At 47.4% G+C, this 16,987-nt stretch overlaps 6 protein-coding genes and 1 non-coding gene across 7 annotated transcripts; 4 read left to right on the forward strand and 3 right to left on the reverse strand.

Annotated features, from left to right (window-relative positions):
- The first annotated feature begins 73 nt into the window (after positions 1-73).
- On the forward strand, positions 74-715 carry BDV38DRAFT_58898 (uncharacterized protein). Its single transcript, XM_032063595.1, has 2 exons — positions 74-332; positions 392-715. The coding sequence occupies exons 1-2, from the start codon at positions 190-192 to the stop codon at positions 594-596; spliced, it is 348 nt and encodes a 115-aa protein (XP_031914789.1). The 5' UTR covers positions 74-189; the 3' UTR covers positions 597-715.
- A 3,216-nt stretch (positions 716-3,931) lies between these two features.
- Positions 3,932-4,405, reverse strand: BDV38DRAFT_281656 (cytochrome P450; the record flags this gene model as incomplete). The annotated part of the gene is made up of 1 exon (XM_032059608.1): positions 3,932-4,405. One exon carries the CDS (start codon positions 4,403-4,405, stop codon positions 3,932-3,934), a length of 474 nt encoding a protein of 157 aa, XP_031914790.1.
- Positions 4,406-6,141: 1,736 nt separating this feature from the next.
- BDV38DRAFT_t110 lies at positions 6,142-6,230 on the reverse strand. The gene has a single exon. It is a non-coding gene; the product is annotated as a tRNA-Asp (tRNA).
- A 537-nt stretch (positions 6,231-6,767) lies between these two features.
- Positions 6,768-8,580, reverse strand: BDV38DRAFT_270271 (cytochrome P450; the record flags this gene model as incomplete). The annotated part of the gene is made up of 5 exons (XM_032057121.1): positions 6,768-6,927; positions 6,978-7,141; positions 7,198-7,323; positions 7,434-8,299; positions 8,370-8,580. The coding sequence occupies 5 exons, from the start codon at positions 8,578-8,580 to the stop codon at positions 6,768-6,770; spliced, it is 1,527 nt and encodes a 508-aa protein (XP_031914791.1).
- Positions 8,581-9,033: 453 nt separating this feature from the next.
- On the forward strand, positions 9,034-11,283 carry BDV38DRAFT_243641 (class I SAM-dependent methyltransferase). The gene is made up of 13 exons (XM_032054242.1): positions 9,034-9,168; positions 9,239-9,279; positions 9,344-9,391; positions 9,445-9,451; positions 9,505-9,549; positions 9,603-9,638; positions 9,691-9,812; positions 9,862-9,887; positions 9,938-9,968; positions 10,032-10,386; positions 10,440-11,063; positions 11,134-11,174; positions 11,253-11,283. The coding sequence occupies exons 1-11, from the start codon at positions 9,124-9,126 to the stop codon at positions 10,680-10,682; spliced, it is 999 nt and encodes a 332-aa protein (XP_031914792.1). The 5' UTR covers positions 9,034-9,123; the 3' UTR covers positions 10,683-11,063; positions 11,134-11,174; positions 11,253-11,283.
- Positions 11,284-12,006: 723 nt separating this feature from the next.
- On the forward strand, positions 12,007-13,777 carry BDV38DRAFT_270273 (cation diffusion facilitator family transporter; the record flags this gene model as incomplete). The annotated part of the gene is made up of 5 exons (XM_032057122.1): positions 12,007-12,085; positions 12,137-12,183; positions 12,245-12,340; positions 12,413-12,721; positions 12,782-13,777. 5 exons carry the CDS (start codon positions 12,007-12,009, stop codon positions 13,775-13,777), a joined length of 1,527 nt encoding a protein of 508 aa, XP_031914793.1.
- A 327-nt stretch (positions 13,778-14,104) lies between these two features.
- Positions 14,105-16,979, forward strand: BDV38DRAFT_58915 (putative manganese ion homeostasis (Fr)). The gene is made up of 2 exons (XM_032063596.1): positions 14,105-14,781; positions 14,851-16,979. The coding sequence occupies exons 1-2, from the start codon at positions 14,431-14,433 to the stop codon at positions 16,477-16,479; spliced, it is 1,980 nt and encodes a 659-aa protein (XP_031914794.1). The 5' UTR covers positions 14,105-14,430; the 3' UTR covers positions 16,480-16,979.
- Positions 16,980-16,987: the final 8 nt, after the last annotated feature.

Below are 16,987 nucleotides of genomic sequence, written 5' to 3' on the forward strand. Positions count from 1 at the left end.
GAAGCTTGTGTCTCCAGTTTATGTTAAATAAGCTCACCACAGTTAGGGCAGGCAGCCATATTTCAAAGGGTTTCCTCTTTGTGTGCATACTATTACTTCCGCTCATGACTCGCTTGTTGTACTTTAGTTATGAATATCTACTACAATATTTTAGTCTCTTGATGTTTACCCTATGATCAGATACCCAAAATGCCGGCTACTGGAAGACCAAATACCGACTACGAGCGCTGGCTTCAGCATCACAATCCAGACACTGAATTTCAAACCAGTCCACAATACGGACCTCATCATGGCAGTCGCTCTGGGAAATATCCCCCTTTTCACACACCCAAGTAAGTCCGAATTGAGTCTCTTAAATGGAGAACTCTAATAGTAGCCACAGGACCGACAGGCCTCGCATACCCTTCGCCGAACCTCAAATTCGGTTTTCGCCCACAGAAAAGGAGCTTGGATCTTCTCCCAAGGAGGGCTCTAACTCATCGACTATTATCTTGCTGTTGATCTTCATTATCCTGGTTGCTATTGCATATGCTCGGACGCAACTTGCGCACTCCTCACGAGGCCCGCAAACTACGAAAAGAGGTGAAAAGATTTGATAATTGGCTACGGCCGTCATGAGCTTGACATTATCTTCTGGTCCACTGCATCTTATTCCCAAAATACCTGTACCGGTTGGCAGGGAGACACCTGGGCGGATCCGATTCAAGAAATTCCGATGCCCATATACCATGCTGTTCGATCAGTGACACTTGAATCTAGAGTCGAGGGGCAATCTAAAACATAGTGCTATTTCGAGGTCGATACTTGAATGCTTTATGCTGGCTCATAAGCTATCATGCCCTGCCTTCTATGGCACAAGATGCCAGTCTACGTCTAGTTTCTAAGATAGTTGTCGGTTTTACAATACCATAGCATATTGTCTCCTTGTTTTCTTCAGGCGTATCTCTCATCACATACACCCTATTGGTGCATTGGTCCTACTAGACCATTAGGCACAGAACTTCCAAGTATACCTGTAGTTGTAATCTTCTGCGTATAATGAGTCTCATTGAATCTAGAGGGTTTTCCTGCGTATTCCCTCCCACGGGGTTCATTCTAATAATATGACTAGGATACCTAACATTTCCATTCATTCAGTAGCAGGGAATAGTCCACATGCACAGATTAGAACAGAGCAATGTATAATTCACTATTACGTGCGAATATAAAGGGCTGGTAATTGTCATCTAATTTCGCTAGCCTGTACCCTGACCGGGTCGCTGTGCCGGTATCTCAACTCTTTCTTTACTAACTATTTCCTTTGCTAGTTCTTTAATGGTTAATGTATTAAAGTTCTACAAGCACCAACAGATAAACCACCCCAATTTTGCAGACGTGGCCACGGCAGGAGGGCCCCTGAGAAGAAAGGCTATACAAAGCGAGCTGGGACCCGCAATTTCGCCGACGACACTCAGCTACCAGCCTCATTGGCTCTCTATCAAAAAACCCCGCACATTGAAGCGACAATAGCCAAGCTAGATGAGTACAGATCCGCATTTCCTCTCTATCATAAGACTAAGACATACAGGTGACTGGGGGGGGGGGGGGGGGGGGGGGGGGGGGGTCGGAGTCGCTTCTGAAGCTTGGGAAAGATCCAATCTCGTGCCCGGTTTTTTTATGCGTCCATACACACGAACTAGGGTCAATTACTAAACTAAATAATGTAACCGGAGATGCTAAAGTACAAACTGTTAACTTCAAAGGTGCTGGCTACACGATACTAGCATTGTGGTAGTAGGTATCAAAGTCGGGCTCTTTCAGACGCCGAGGTTTCAGTGACAAAATCCTGTTGCCGATGTCTCCACAAGTCGCCGACTATCCATCAATCGACCGAATTATACTATTTCCTAACGTCAATCGTCCACCAAAGTACGTCAATCCGTTATAGAGGTCACTGTGGAAGACATCGAGGGCAACAAATCAGTCTTCAAACCGGCCCAAACCAAATAGGCCACAGGATTCACAAACTGATGCTACCGAGTCTGCGACTTAGCGTAATGGATGGCCGCATTGAGCTTACTCCGGTTCCTCCATCTCTCTTGTGATAGTTGCTCTCTGCTTGCACCTTAATCCCAATTTCTATATACAAAATACCGGACTCCGAAGAGTACGTGTCGCTTATGTGTGAACAATACAAGGTTGACCTTCGGTATCAGAAGAAGCGCACTACGAGTGAAATATCCAGCTTTCGCGAATTGCCAAATTGTAAATATCCTTTTACACAGACATCTTTCGGTGATAAACTTAATGATAGCACTCCTATCTGACCAGCATTTAATGCTATCACACATTCCAGGCCCTGTCAGTTACCGGATGCGTCACATTCGCCAGCAGACGGTTCATTACCCGTGGAAGATCAATATCAGAGCGAGTTCTCTCTACAGATATCACGACACGTCAGCAAATCTTTCGGGGCCAAGTCGATGCATTCCTTGTCAATAACGCTCTATACAAACGCGAAGATGCCTGTCACAACCAGATATAACAGAAGCTGCTGCCAACGTAGCCATCTTCACTTCAGGACCTCCCTTAGCTATGGTCACCACTGTGAGCCCAGCTGATGAGCTTCTCACAGGAGTCTATCCATTACCGACTTTTGTTATTGAAGCCGGAGTATCTGAAAAACCCCGACTTGACACCTACTCAGTGTTTTATAGATCCCCGCTGGTAAAATCGCATCGTGTACTACAAGTCTCCATATTGGATTTGCTCCGCTCATTCTCGGCGAATTCATATTGGGATGGGCTGCTTTGTTTCGTTAGATTATCCCCGTCAGAATACTCTACATACCTCCCGACCACGGGCTAGAAGCCATTGGAATACGGGTGGGAAGACCGACGACTACTAGGAAATGGGAAGGCAGGCGTATGGTGTAAAATCCGACTACTCGTGGGAACCACCCCACACTATGCCTTTTAGCAACAACGAACACCCGATTTAAAATACAGGGATTTGTGATTCGATTCTCATTCCTATTTTGTCGGTATAGCATCGACCCCAATCTTCAAAATATCAACTACATGCTGACTCGGACGTTAAATTGGATCATGTAGTGCGGTTATCGGCGAGACTATCTGAAGCACGATAGTATACCGATTGTATGCGGAATGAAAACGATGTAGAGGAATCGGAATCACCATCTCCCTATCTGTTTTACAGCCTTGTGGTGAAATCTATACTCCAGTATGTCTTGGATCTAATGGTCCAGTCTCACACTACACTTTCCAAGATCTCTTCTGTGGTTTTGGCAATAATAATTGATTTACCATTTGGCTGTTTCTTGAGGTTAAGTCATAGCCTTGTATAAGTACGATGTATGGAGTGGTACAAACGTGTTTTCCGGAAATCTTTCCAGTGCACGCCTATGTTACATTTTAGTTCCTTACTCTCTTTCTCTATACCAAGATACGCCATTAATTTCGCTGTAAAAATAGTCCATCGAAGCCAACAAGTCTCTGCATGGTGCACCCGTGAGGTGACCAAGGGCCAGTCCATGTTCCATGCTAAGCAGGATGTTAATGAAACTGATGTGATTTTGGCCAGTTTCAATAATTCGGCGTACTCGGACCACTTCAGTATAATATGTGGAAGGTCTATAAAATTTTCCTTTACCTGGAACTTTACCAGTCATTATGAGACTCATCAGACACATATAAATGCCATTCGAAAAGCACATTGTCTTAACACTAAAATTCGACCTTCTCGAGCTCTTTGGTGTGGCTCTCTTCCCACGGGTGTTCCACCTCCACTGAATGGATCAGTGTTTCGTGGGCAGCGCTCCGCGGGGAGACATTGAGACGATATGGTACCGGGTGGCTAAGAACACCGGGAGAAACTCAGCGTGTAGGTCGTCTTCCCCCTCGGGTTTGGAGAAATTAAATACTGTCAGGGACTACGCGATGCGCAGGAAGACGGTAGAATCTGCTAGGAGTCGGCCCGAACAGATGCGTCTGCCAAAACCGAACGCAATGGTATGCGGATCGAGCTCAGGATTGTCGCCCAGAAAGCGCTCAGGTATGGATGCCTCGGGGTCGCAATAGGCATTGGGGTCATGGGTAAACCGCCTATGATGGTTAAATATGTATTGGAATGGGTGAAACTCGGCGTCCTGGGAAAGCTCAATGTACCAGATGTTTGGCAGGATTAACGCGCCCTTAAGGATGAGATATCCTTCATAAATATCATCCTCGGTGACCAAGTGCGGAACGCCCATCGGGCCAATGGGATGCCATCTAAGGGTTTCCTTGACCATGGCATCAATATATGGGAGTTTGTTACGATCGTCGAATTTAGGAAGCTTGTTCGGGTCGAGGACACGATCGATCCCCTCTGGGGCTTTGCGCTGGACTGCGGGGTATAATTCCATTGCTAAGAAGAAGCACTATAACGATGATACAGTCCAGTGTCTATTAGCTTGTACGCTTAGTACCCAGAGCGCGATGCATCGCTTTGCGATGGGAGCGGAAGCGATCGGAGTATCCCTGCATAATTAACACATTTTCCCGGCCCACCCTACCTTATGTTACTATATCTATAGTTATCTAGACTATGTGTAACTTGGTGTATATTCACATCTCCCCAGCAAAGACCATTCTAGGTCGAGATGAGTATATAGCGGAGCGCTTTTCCATGAGATCGAACTGATCGGACCTGGCGATAACATTTACCAGATTACGACCGTGCCCTAAGCCACAATGATAACATACTATAGAACTCCTTGAACTTCAACCAGTGAATCCACTCCTGCTGTCCAGGTCGTGGCAGATCCCGCAGGCTTCCAAGTATCGGCTTTGGCTTCGGGCCTGGAGGAAGTGGTGCAGACGCCCTCTTGCGAAGTAGCACTAACTTTGCAAAATACAAAAGGGCCAGCCCCAGAAGGATACTGCTGAACGTTGGTAGAGGCATTGTGACAGCCTTTATCTACTAGAAGGACATACAACAAATGAAAAAGAAATCCACAAGGTACTATACAGTGCAAGGATCAAGTTCAGATCAATGACGGGGCGGCGTAGCTCTTATGCTCGAGAAAAAACGCCACCCTGACTGCACGCTGAACTTACTATGAGCATAGTAGTAAAGAAGATCATTAATCCCATTGGTGTGTTGGGTGCAGCAGAAAGTCTCTTTAGCTCTCTAACTTAGCAGCTATCATTCTCCGATATCTTCATTTTCGGTCTGCCTACTAGTATCGGAGTTAAAGTACGCAAGAGGCAGGAGTTGAGACTAAAGACGCCTTGTATGACGGCATAAGTTGAGGAGATTCGCATAGATTCTTGTAGGGATAGTTTGGGTGCAACAGGCCTTCTTCAGAAAAACCAGTGGACTCAGATATACGTACCCTGTTTGGATTTGTTTCAGGTTTAAAAGAAGTATTGCAGGTTGCAGGTGAAGCAGTCCCTTTCCTTACAAAACATTGTATATCTGTTTCTGTTGAAGTTTTTCAACCTTTAAAAGCAGCAACATATTACGTTTGCTCACTCAAATCTCATTCATTAGGGTTTACCAGCAACGGTGTCTTCCTATGTCGCAACAGCCGTTCATTCGTAGCCACAGCTCGTCTAGAACAAAAGCCATTCCTTCCTAAGGACTGCTGTCGTTGTCCAGGACACTTCCGATCTGCTTCCACGGTCCGGCTACACCAGATGCTTGGTGAATGAGCTTGTACTCTCCCACACCATAAACATAATGGGCACCACCAACATTGATGACCGTCGGGTGTTATCGTTGGTCTACTCTACCAAGTGGGATTGAAAAGATCTATAGAGGGTCCGAAGAGGATGACCCGTTAGCTCGGGCCCTAAAGTCTTCGGCACCAATGTCCGAGCTGCTTCGTCAAATAGATCATACTGTATCTACAGGTAACAAAGGCACTTGGTGGATCGTAGTACGTGTGAGTGACCCTGACAGGACTTTGATTTACTTGAGATCTTGTATAGCTATGCTTTTGCGAGATGTGGGAGTGTTTCATGCCCAACACTTCGATTTTAGTTAAATACTTGTGTAGGTTATTAAGGAAGAAGAGAAAAAGAGCGAAGAACGAAAAATAGGAGCGATACGAGAAATGTGTGATCTAGGCAAATAAAAATTTAATAAAAAAGAAATCTCCCCGACTGGGAGTCGAACCCAGGTCTCCCGCGCTTGTTCTCGTTTGAGATGACAAGCGGAAATCATGACCGTTAGACCATCGAGGATTTGTTGAAGGACTGTTCATTTTCTTAATATATCAATCAACAAGTTTGCAGGTCAAGTTGCTAGCAATGCATTTGCCATCCCAAGTCTAAATTGAAATGTTATAGGGGCCAACTTTTTCACTTTGGTGCCTTTAGGCCTGCACAAGTTATCGGACAGACATTAATTGAGACTAATAGAACTATAAAAAATATATCTCACTAAAATTATAGGATAAACTCTCATCACTGAACTTTCCCTACCAAACTTTAGAATATGTATTGAAAATATATATATATATTTGCTATGGAAGAACGCGTGCTCACAAATTCAACGTTGCACAATCCTCCAAATAGACAAATGATTATATCCCTGGTATAACCAGTCCTTTTCAAAACATCAAAGAAAACCATCATCCTCAAAACGGGTTCTGGTTGATTATGATCCGGCGTCACCGCAGACTCTAATCTCCCTGGAAACCAACCCGCACCCTAATTTTAAGCTGTTGACACGAACGTACAATGATATATACATCTTTTTAAAAATCCTTTATACACCCACTATTTTACTAAGACGCGCACTCCCTTGCTATCCATCTTCGGGAAGGGTAGGAACATATCATGTGCAAGCGTCACATCCTCCAGTGTAGTTTCATACAACTCGAAATCTAGTTCTCGGAGGACTTTCGGAAGGGCGAGGAGAATTTCGGACCGCGCGAGACTATTTAAGCATTAGTATGAAGAATGAACCGTGAGTGAAAGGAAGCTTACTTCATGCCAATGCATTGTCTTGATCCTTTGGTGAACGCCACCATATACCTTTCCAAATATTTCCGCTGTTCCAGGTCCAGCCAACGCTCGGGAATGAATTTATGTGAGTCGGGGAATATGCGCTCATCGTGGTGCATCAACGTGCTTGACATTCCAACGGGAGTCTGTTTGGTAAGCATGAAGTTGTCCAGCAAGTTAACATAGCGATCTACCAACTTACCCCGGCGGGTATAGACCATTCTCTAAACTGTAGGGCTCTATCGGGAGCAACTCTTTGCAATCGTGTACTGAGGCCGTACGAAAGCCTGTATTGATGTATTAGTAAATAAACACACATCTCTGGCATCTGCGACAACAAAGGAGACATACCTCAATCCTTCAAGGATGACTGATGTCTACGTGTCAGATGGTTAATCGACTGCAATCCCCAACTCAGATACTTGAACTAGGGCATACCAGATAAGGCATTTTTTCAAAGTCCAATAGAGTCGCCCTCCGATCAGGATCCAGCTGGTTAAGCTCATCTCTCAGTTTCTGCAGCTTGTCTGGGTTGTGAAGAAGGTAGAACATCGTCCAAGTCAAAGCTTTGCCGGTAGTCTCAGCACCTGCGCCGACCACTACCTGAACTTCCTGCCATAAACGCTCCGGAGATTTCTCTTCTGGAGGAAGATTGCTATTCAACACGTCGTGAAAGAAAGTAGGATGACTAAATTGACTCTTAACCTTGTCATATCCGTTGGCATCTTGCTCCTCCATAATGGACGTTATGACCTCACGGCATCGACGTTGAAAATGGAATGTCAAGTCCATCTCGGGATTTAACCAGGACAACCAACGTTCGGGGAGAGCATTGAATACCTTAATAAGCCACGGGAAGGGCTTGATATAGACACCCGATTTCGCAACTCCACTCAACGTCCTGCTCCATCGGGGAACGAAGTCCGGTTCATCGAGGTAGTGAAACCCAGCGCCCATAGTATAATCAGTCACAACATCAGTTGCGAAACAGGTAAATGGGTACTGAAGCGATACTGGGGTTCCCGTGCCCCTGAATTCCCTTAGGCGGTCGCATAGCTTGTCCACCAACGCCTGGATCAGAGGTTCGAGCTTTCGTATCCGGGTCATCGCAAAATAAGGGTTCATGTTGGAGCGCAGGAGGCGGTGGTGATAATGGTCCACTGTCGCCATTGCCGTCTTGGTAAGCCCAAATTGCCGGGTATAGTATTCATATTTATTCCGCGGGCTGTCTCGAGAATATAACACTTCGTAATACTCGGGGTCGCTGATATGGAGTTCCCAGGGGCTGATGCGCACGATGGGACCTAGGATTAAGATTCCATTAGCCTTGTGTCTTTACATTTTGTCGAACCGATGGCTTGCTATGAGTAGTACCATATTTTTCATGCATCCGAATGATTTGAAATGTATACTGTCCTTCGCAGTAAATATCGTAGTACAATTCATACCATAATGTAAGCGCAGCCAGCTTAGGGCCAGGGAACTTGGCCAATGGGGACAGCCATAATCGATACACAGCCAGAGAAACCAAATAGCCTATCCCTGCTAAGGCGATGATCCAGGGTTGAAAAAGGAACTGAAACATGTTTCGATCTCGCACGACGTCAGCGCGAAGGACAAAAAGAGAGAAAGGGAAAAAAAAAAGCAAAAATTGGACGATCGGAGACATGTCCAGGGCTACTTTATTACTTGCACAGATCTCTCTTTTTCTTTATCTTCCATCAATACCGAAGGATGCACCATCCACCGATAGTATTTCACCCCCGCCCCCATATTAAAACGGTACTGCAGGTATCTCCACCGTCTAAATAATGGCTGACCTGTCGGAGCAGCCGATCCCTCGGAGAACGCTCCATTTATTGAAACACTTGCCGTTGAAAGGTGGCTCTTGGCTCATTAGTGCAGCGCTATGATCCGTCACCTTCCCCCCAAGAATCCAATCATGCAACCGATAGTTGGCGGTATTATATCTCGGGACAGGGGCTTCGCCAGTGGTTTTTCCTTTGCTGAATCCTTGTGTCCCATGTGTTTGCCTTTTGTCACGGAATAGTCCACATGGCTTATAAGCGATCAGGGACCCTCTTGGTCCATTTGTGATCCGTCATATTGATTCCATTAAACACACACCATGTGCTCCTCACAACCGAATGCCGATCCACCCATCGATCCAGAGGTTAGTGTTCCAAAGATTGGAGAAGGTAAATCTTAGGACTCTATTGAAGTGATTTTGATTCTGCGTTCAGGCCGACTCGGATCTCTATAGCGATGAGGATTACTCTAGCGCGTACGTATCGCTTAGGGTTTCCGTGGTCGCTGACTCGTCTCACTAACCGAATTTAACTCATCAGAACCGGCAGTTCGACGACATCGTTATCGTCCAGTATCTTAAATTATCAGTGGGTACTTTGGTTTAGGCTCTTAAAGTTAAATCTGACGCTTCCTCCTTCAGATACGAGGTCTGATTCTTAATGGCCGTCAGTCATCTTTAACAACTAACATAGCCCGATAGAATGGACGGCGGTATCATGCATATCGACAAGGAGAATATGTCATTGTAAACTCCCACTATTATCAATTGACTGGCCATGGCTGATTGAAATCGCACAGCCAAATGATGAACGAGAACAAGATCGATTAGATCTGGTATTTCCATACTTCGTCTCCCTCTGCCAGTTACTTCTCTCACTTCTCCAAGGGTCACCACATATGTAGTCTCGTGCTGGGAGGCGCATTATATCAATCTCCAATATCAGATCACCCAAGAAGAATCCTAGATTTAGGAACGGGGACGGGCTTGTGGGCGATTGACATGGCTGAGTACGACGGACGCTAAACATGTTTAAAGTACGCCACTGACAATATACAGCCAGTACCCGGAGGCGCAGGTCATCGGTTAGAACAGCTAACACCCACCATCTATCTTCGCCGCTGATTGGTACTAGGGACGGACCTGAGCCCGATTCAACCTTCATGGTATGACCTTGATTGACATCTAATATAGAAATTGGGATGGGCCGTTGAGTATAATTGCATCAGGGTGCCACCGAATTGTGTCTTTGAGATCGACGACTTCGAACTCCCGTGGAACTTCACCCAACCATTTGATTTCATCCATGCTCGGAGCGTTGAGGGATCCGTCAAGAATTTCCCGCATCTCTTTCGCCAAGCGCATCAGAACCTCGTTCCCGGTGGCTGGTTTGAAATGATGGAACCCACCGTCGACATCTTTTCCGATGACGATAGTATTTCGAAAGCGCCGAATCTCTCTGAATGGCGGGACATGTTGATAGAGGCGAGTGGAAAGTTTGGCAAGGAGATGGGAGCGGCGAAAAAGTACAAGCAATGGATGATTGAGGCTGGCTTCACAGAGGTGACAGAGGAGATATTCAAGGTTGGTCGCTTGTTGATGACAGGGGGGGGGTTGAGTATCGCTGACTTCTCCAGGTGCCTTTTTCGCCATGGGCCAAAGACCCCAAGCTGAAGGAGCTGGGGCGGTACCAGCAAGCGAATATGCTGGAGGCTCTCGACGCGTACTCATTGGCGCTGTTCACTCGATTCCTGGGATGGAGCGTTGATCAGATTCAGATGCTTTTAGTAGGGGTTCGACGAGAACTATTAGATCGGAAGCTACATATCTACTCCCGGTACTATTTGGTTTACGGCCGGAAAGAAATGGAAGGCTCGTAGTCATCGGGGTCAGGAATGTTGGCAGAGTCGAATATGCTGAAGGGTTATCTGTGTATGGCTGCAGTTTAGATCATACTCTCACCTCTTTATTGTACCACTTTTTTAGTTTCTTTCTTTCTTTCTTTCTCTGTCTATCTCGAGCAGGAATATCACATTCTTCACCATCCGTGGTTGAAACCAATGCCATCTAAAGCAGTATACGCGCGTTCTTATCGAGAGGCAGAGCTTTTGCAAGATCGCGGGCTCAAACATACATGTCACATAGTGTTATTTGCTCGCCGACACATCATGTGACCCTTTTACATAGGGTTTCACTGTGCTGTTTCGGATACTAGTATCTCGAAGTACGAGTGCCGAGGAGAATCCAAAATCTGCATAACACTAAGGCTACTAGTCAATATTGGTGAGACCTCCGTTCGGTTAGTGCTTCATCTCGCTACGGGATACTTACTAGGATATTACCGATCATGTGACGACGTTGGCCTTAAGCTTGCATTAGTGCCAGAGCTGCAATGCCAGATTTTCGCCGGTTGGACGTGTCTGATCGAGACATATACATACCTATAGTAGTAACCCATGTGCTTATCAGCTAGCACTAGAGACGTATTGTCATCTTGCAATGACTTGGAGATTCCCTCCCAAATAGCTCTGATCTACGTTCACGTATGGCCAGCTTGGGGCATTCCCTCGATAACTCCCCCACAGCTCCAATTCAGTTCTCCGGTAAATGAAGGCTGAGATATTTGCCGGTTCGCCCTACCGGAGGTGGGGTTCAACACGGATCATCGCTGTCATGAAGTGGATGCTCGGATGGGATAGCATCGTTCCGTCCTGTCGATGGATCTAGCCGGAATTAGAAATAATATTCACTCCCATCACGGGTTAAAAACCCATGTTGATATACCTCAAGAATAGTGATGGAGGGGGTTGATCACGATCTTGTTTGTTTACGATGAGAGCTGCACGGGTGTTCTGATGCTGCCTGAGGCCACGATCAGTGAGCATGACGCCACTTATCGGCCCGGAATCGGAGAAAACCGCCTGGATGCGGTTTTTCCAGACACCAGTTATGAACTAGACGGGGTAGTCACTACTAGCGATGATGCTACTGATATAGTCCTTTTTTCTTTCTGTTTTTTCCCTGCGTTCCCACCCTTTCATCTCGCTTGCCTGTCGCTCATATAAATCTCTTCTTCTTGCCCCTTGTGCATATTCTCTAGACAAAACACTTGGAATCCGTTTTGTTTGCGCCCCTAGGGATCGGTTTGTCGTCCTTCTCTTTTCGCGGACCCGCGCCACCAAGCGCGCCGCCAATCTCTCCATCATGGGCCTCTCCAAAACCAACAGGATTATGATCCTGTTGGTCATTGACTCTGCATTCTTTCTCTTAGAGTTGATAGTTGGTTAGTATCTATGGACCGGGCTTGTCTCGTTCTCTATCTCACACCACGCAGGCTATGCCGTCCACTCGCTCGCCCTTGTTGCTGATTCGTTTCATATGGTATGTACCGCCTGGAGATTGAATGACCGACACTGGCTAAAGGCTAACTGCGTCTGTAAAGCTTAATGATGTCCTGTCCTTGTGTGTTGGTTTATGGGCGGTTAAAGTCGCCAACCAGGAGACCAATTCTACCACTTCCAAGATGTACACTTACGGGGTAGGCTCCCATGTCTCTTTGTTCTTGCGGGTGGGGGCGGAGTACAAGCTGACCATGACCTTTGTACTATAGTGGCAACGTGCAGAAACCCTCGGAGCCTTGGTCAACGGTGTCTTCCTTGTTGCTTTATGCATGTCGATCTTCCTAGAAGCTATACAACGCCTGGTGGAACCCCAGGAGGTGCAAAACCCGAAGCTCGTTTGCATTGTCGGTTGCTTTGGTCTTTTGTCCAACATCTTGGGACTTCTGTTGTTTCACGATCACTCCCACGGCCACGGCCACGGCCATAGTCATGGTGAAGTCCATGGTGTTGAGGATGTGGATGCCGCTGAGCAAGGCTATGTTTCCCATGGCGAGAGTGACCCCGTGCGGGCGATCACAGTACGTACAATCCTGCGCAACCGTGCCATCAATGATAAGCCCTTAACCTAATCAATGCAGGACGAGTGCACACTCTCTTCTCCCGATGCTCGAAGACGCCGAACTCTTGATAGCCAACATCGCGGGTCTCCTAGATACAGCAATAACGTGGAAGACATCCAGGTACACCCGGCTACTATGAGACAGGAAATTATCGGTCGCAGCCGCTATGTTGATGAGGAGCAGTCTGAGTCGGACAGCGACCAAACAAACGTCGCTGAAACCTCGGAGCGATCTGCACTCCTTAGCCACAAAGACCGAGCGGGCAAGTACACCGACGAAGCAAATACATCCCTTCTACCAAATGCTACGGTGGACGACGACATTCATAAATTCCATAACCATGCGCAGCCCAAGTCGAAGGACTCCAAGCACGGTCACGGCCATGGTCACGGCCATGGACATGGACATGATCTCAACATGCGGGGCGTCTTTCTCCATGTCATGGGCGATGCTCTGGGCAACGTTGGTGTCATAGCTTCTGCCCTGGTTATTTGGTTGACCGACTATGAGTGGAGGTTTTACGTTGACCCTGGCATTTCGTTGGTGATTACGGTGATCATTCTCGCCTCGGCCATTCCGCTTTGCAAAGCCGCATCGAGAATTCTCTTACAGGCTGTTCCCCCCGGCATGAGCATTGACCATATTAAGGAAGACATCGAGAGACTTCCTGGTATCATCAGCTCCCACGATTTACACGTTTGGCAACTGAGCGACACGAAGCATGTTGCCTCGATTCACATTCAAGTGGATACGGAGATCAAAGGGGAGGGTTCAGAGAGGTATATGCGCTTGGCGCGACAAGTGCGAAGATGCCTCCATGCCTACGGCATTCATTCAACCACGATTCAGCCCGAATTCGCACCGGGAAGTGACGTTGAAGACAACCAAGCTGCTTCATCCTATTCTAGTAACGGTCCCTCCAGTCTGCGGGAAGAAGACTCGCGAGCGTGTCTCTTGGAATGCGGTGATGGTTGTACGCGAGGTGGAGAGTGTTGTCCCAAGACCTCAACCTAACCAGGCATCGTATCATCCGTCCCGTTACTTTCCCTTTTATGATCAAAAAGCATGTTTAGTACTATTCATACCCCCTTTTCTTTTCCGTGTTTCATACCTAGATCGGAGGGTTGGTGTCTCGAGGAAAATCATTTGGGTCATGGGTGGGGTAATTGTTTTTATAACCTAATACTGTATACTGCGCTTCGGGGGATTTGCTGATATTCTTATGTCGATCATGTACGGAGTATCCATACCAGCTCGACTTCGAGTGTTTATCTTTGTCTCCAGCTATATCATCATAGGTTGGCCGTCGAGGAATATTATTACCAAGTATCTGTACTTCGTCGGGCTTGTGTAGATCTAGACAACAAAATACTATTAATAGCCTTCTAGACCCACGACTTGTTCTAACCTTAACCACCGGTGCCTTCACGTGACCCACCTCCGCGGGTCCGTGGAGATCTCCAGGCCAGGAGACCCCCTGTGTTGTTCAATTCACCCTCGGTTGACCATGATGCTCTGTGTTCAAAATTTGAAACGTTGAGTGTCATTGTTCTCCCAATGAGAACCACCGACGCCGCTTGCCGATAACCTTTCACCACTTCCGTGTAAAGGCGGAGCAATGCCGCAGACAGCTTCGCTTTGGCCACGTTCGGGTTGACACAGCAAGCATGAGTTATCCATATCCAAATAGCACGAACGCGGATGCCTATCGTCCAGGCCGTCGTGACTATTATGCCGACTCATCCAATGACCACAGCCGTCTTCGCGACACGTTGCCCCCGTGGCTACGACAATGGGTCGCTGAAATACAAGCTCATTGGATTGCGCCGAGGTTCAGCGTCACAGGGAACTCGCAGGGTAGTAATGCGCTAAGAGCACGGGCGTGGAGGATATTCAGACACATATTCACAGTCACGAATGCTCTGGCTGTTCTCTGGTTCTTTACGCTCTGGTGGGGCGAACGGGCGGTGTTCCAGGATAGTTTGGAGAGGTGCGCCTGGGAGAATTGGGAAAAATGGGTATGTATCCTAATAATCAATCAATCTAGTGGTGATGATCTGATGCTAATACGATGGCGTTATTCTTAGCCTCGAGATGCAACACCACATCACGTTGCTTTTGTCGCAGACCCTCAGTTGGTCGATCCTCATACCTATCCCGGTCGGCCATGGCCCCTGTCCACATTGACTGTGAAGTTCACCGATCAATATCTTCGGCGGTCCTTTTCATCGATTCAGAGGAATCTAGGCCCGGACTCGGTGTTGTTTCTCGGTGACTTGTTTGATGGGGGAAGAGAGTGGGCGACCTCACACAGCTCCAGTCCCGAGAAGCGCTATCAGAAATACAAGGATTCGTTCTGGAAGAATGAGTATCATCGGTTCGTGAGGATATTCTCGGACCAGTGGAACGAGGGTGATCCGCACTCAGGCAACCCCCGAGGCCGGAGGATGATCGCTAGTCTACCTGGGAATCACGATTTGGGATTCGGCACCGGGGTTCAACTACCCGTCCGTGATCGGTTCCAGACATACTTTGGCCAGAGTAATCGCGTCGATGTTATTGGAAACCACACTTTTGTTTCGATTGATACGGTATCATTGAGCGCCATGGATCAGCCTGACCCAGAGACCGGAAGCACAGGGTCTGGGGACGGACACCCGCCAAACGAGCGTATTTGGAAAGAAGCAGAGGATTTCCTGAATAATATGAACGTTCATCGTGGCAAGGCGGAGATGGAAGAATTACGCCTGATGAAGAACCAAAGTGAAGGCCATGTGTTTGACCACAAGGTCGTGGATATCTCACAGCCTACACTCCATCAAAGACTCCAACCGGAAGTTGTGGGGTTCCCTGCCATTCTCCTGACTCATGTTCCCCTGTATCGCAAACCGGCCACGCCTTGCGGGCCTCTGCGAGAACACTACCCACCATCAGATGGTGAACCGGAAGAAGATGAACGGAATGCCCTCTCAATTGCTGCTGGATACCAGTATCAGAATGTTCTCACGCAAACTATCTCCAAGGACTTGGTCACGAAGGCGGGCCCCAATCTTGTCCATGTCTACTCCGGGGATGACCACGACTACTGCGAGGTTACCCATCGCGAATTTAGTGGCTCTCCCAAAGAAATCACGGTGAAAAGTCTCTCCTGGGCTATGGGGGTCCGGCGGCCGGGCTTTCTGCTTACCAGTCTCTGGAACCCTGTTGACCCTGCCACCGGGAAGCCGACTCATTCAATGAGTACTGGCGCTACTTTGCAAAACCACTTATGTCTCCTCCCCGACCAATTATCTATCTTCATCCGCTACGGCCTGCTATTCGGCCTTACCCTTGCTGCTCTTCTCGCACGAGCCGCCATTCTTGTGGTTTACTTCCCCGCAGTGGACTCATCCGCACCACTTCTTCCCCTCTCTGCATTTCGCCCTACCCTCCACGTCCACACAGCTAAGGCCCCAAGTTCTAGTACGTCTAGCTCCACATTTTCCTCACCGGGTGGCTTGGCCAGTCGTGCCGTCAATGCACCTCCTCGCTACCCCAAAGTGTACGATGATACTTACCCCGGTTCAGGTCACGATGACGTGGACAACGCGAAGTGGAAACCTAGGGTCCCTGCTTCCCGGGGAATCTGGGGAATCTGGGGAGAATTTCTAGACTCTGTCAAATATGTCGCTACGATTGTCTTTGCATGGTATTTCTTCTTGATCTGGCGATGGTAAAGACCGGAGTAGAGGGGGTGGTGAACATCGGGAGTCTAGACCTATATAGAGAACATACATCATTTTGGTCTCAGATTTGACATTCTTGCATGTCGAATATGGGGCAGGATTTTGTGATTTCCCTCCCTTTCATGTCGCTAAAGATATAAACCTGGTGTCCCTCTTGTACGGTTCGCCCTAAACTGAAGAAGGTTTCCCAGAATCATGGTGGACAATATTTTTACTTTCCCTTTTTCTTTTTAACTTTTTTTTTTTTTTACCCTTTCAGTGCTTCTCCTATGGTGGGGAGTGAGAGAGGGGAGTTCATGTTTTACCTTTGAGGAGCAACCATGGCTCAGCCCGATAGTCAATATTAGCCAAAAAAAACTCAAACCCGATTTTAGTTTTGTTCCTAAGCGTTGGTTCCAACTGTATAGGGTTAAGGGCTGATCGTCGAAACGCTGGCTCACCATAGAAAATGCAACTTATACGACGAGAAGCGGGCAAATCTCGGGGATTCTACGACTAG

This window comes from Aspergillus pseudotamarii, assembly GCF_009193445.1.
Source record: "Aspergillus pseudotamarii strain CBS 117625 unplaced genomic scaffold BDV38scaffold_19, whole genome shotgun sequence".
Classification (NCBI taxonomy): domain Eukaryota; kingdom Fungi; phylum Ascomycota; class Eurotiomycetes; order Eurotiales; family Aspergillaceae; genus Aspergillus; species Aspergillus pseudotamarii.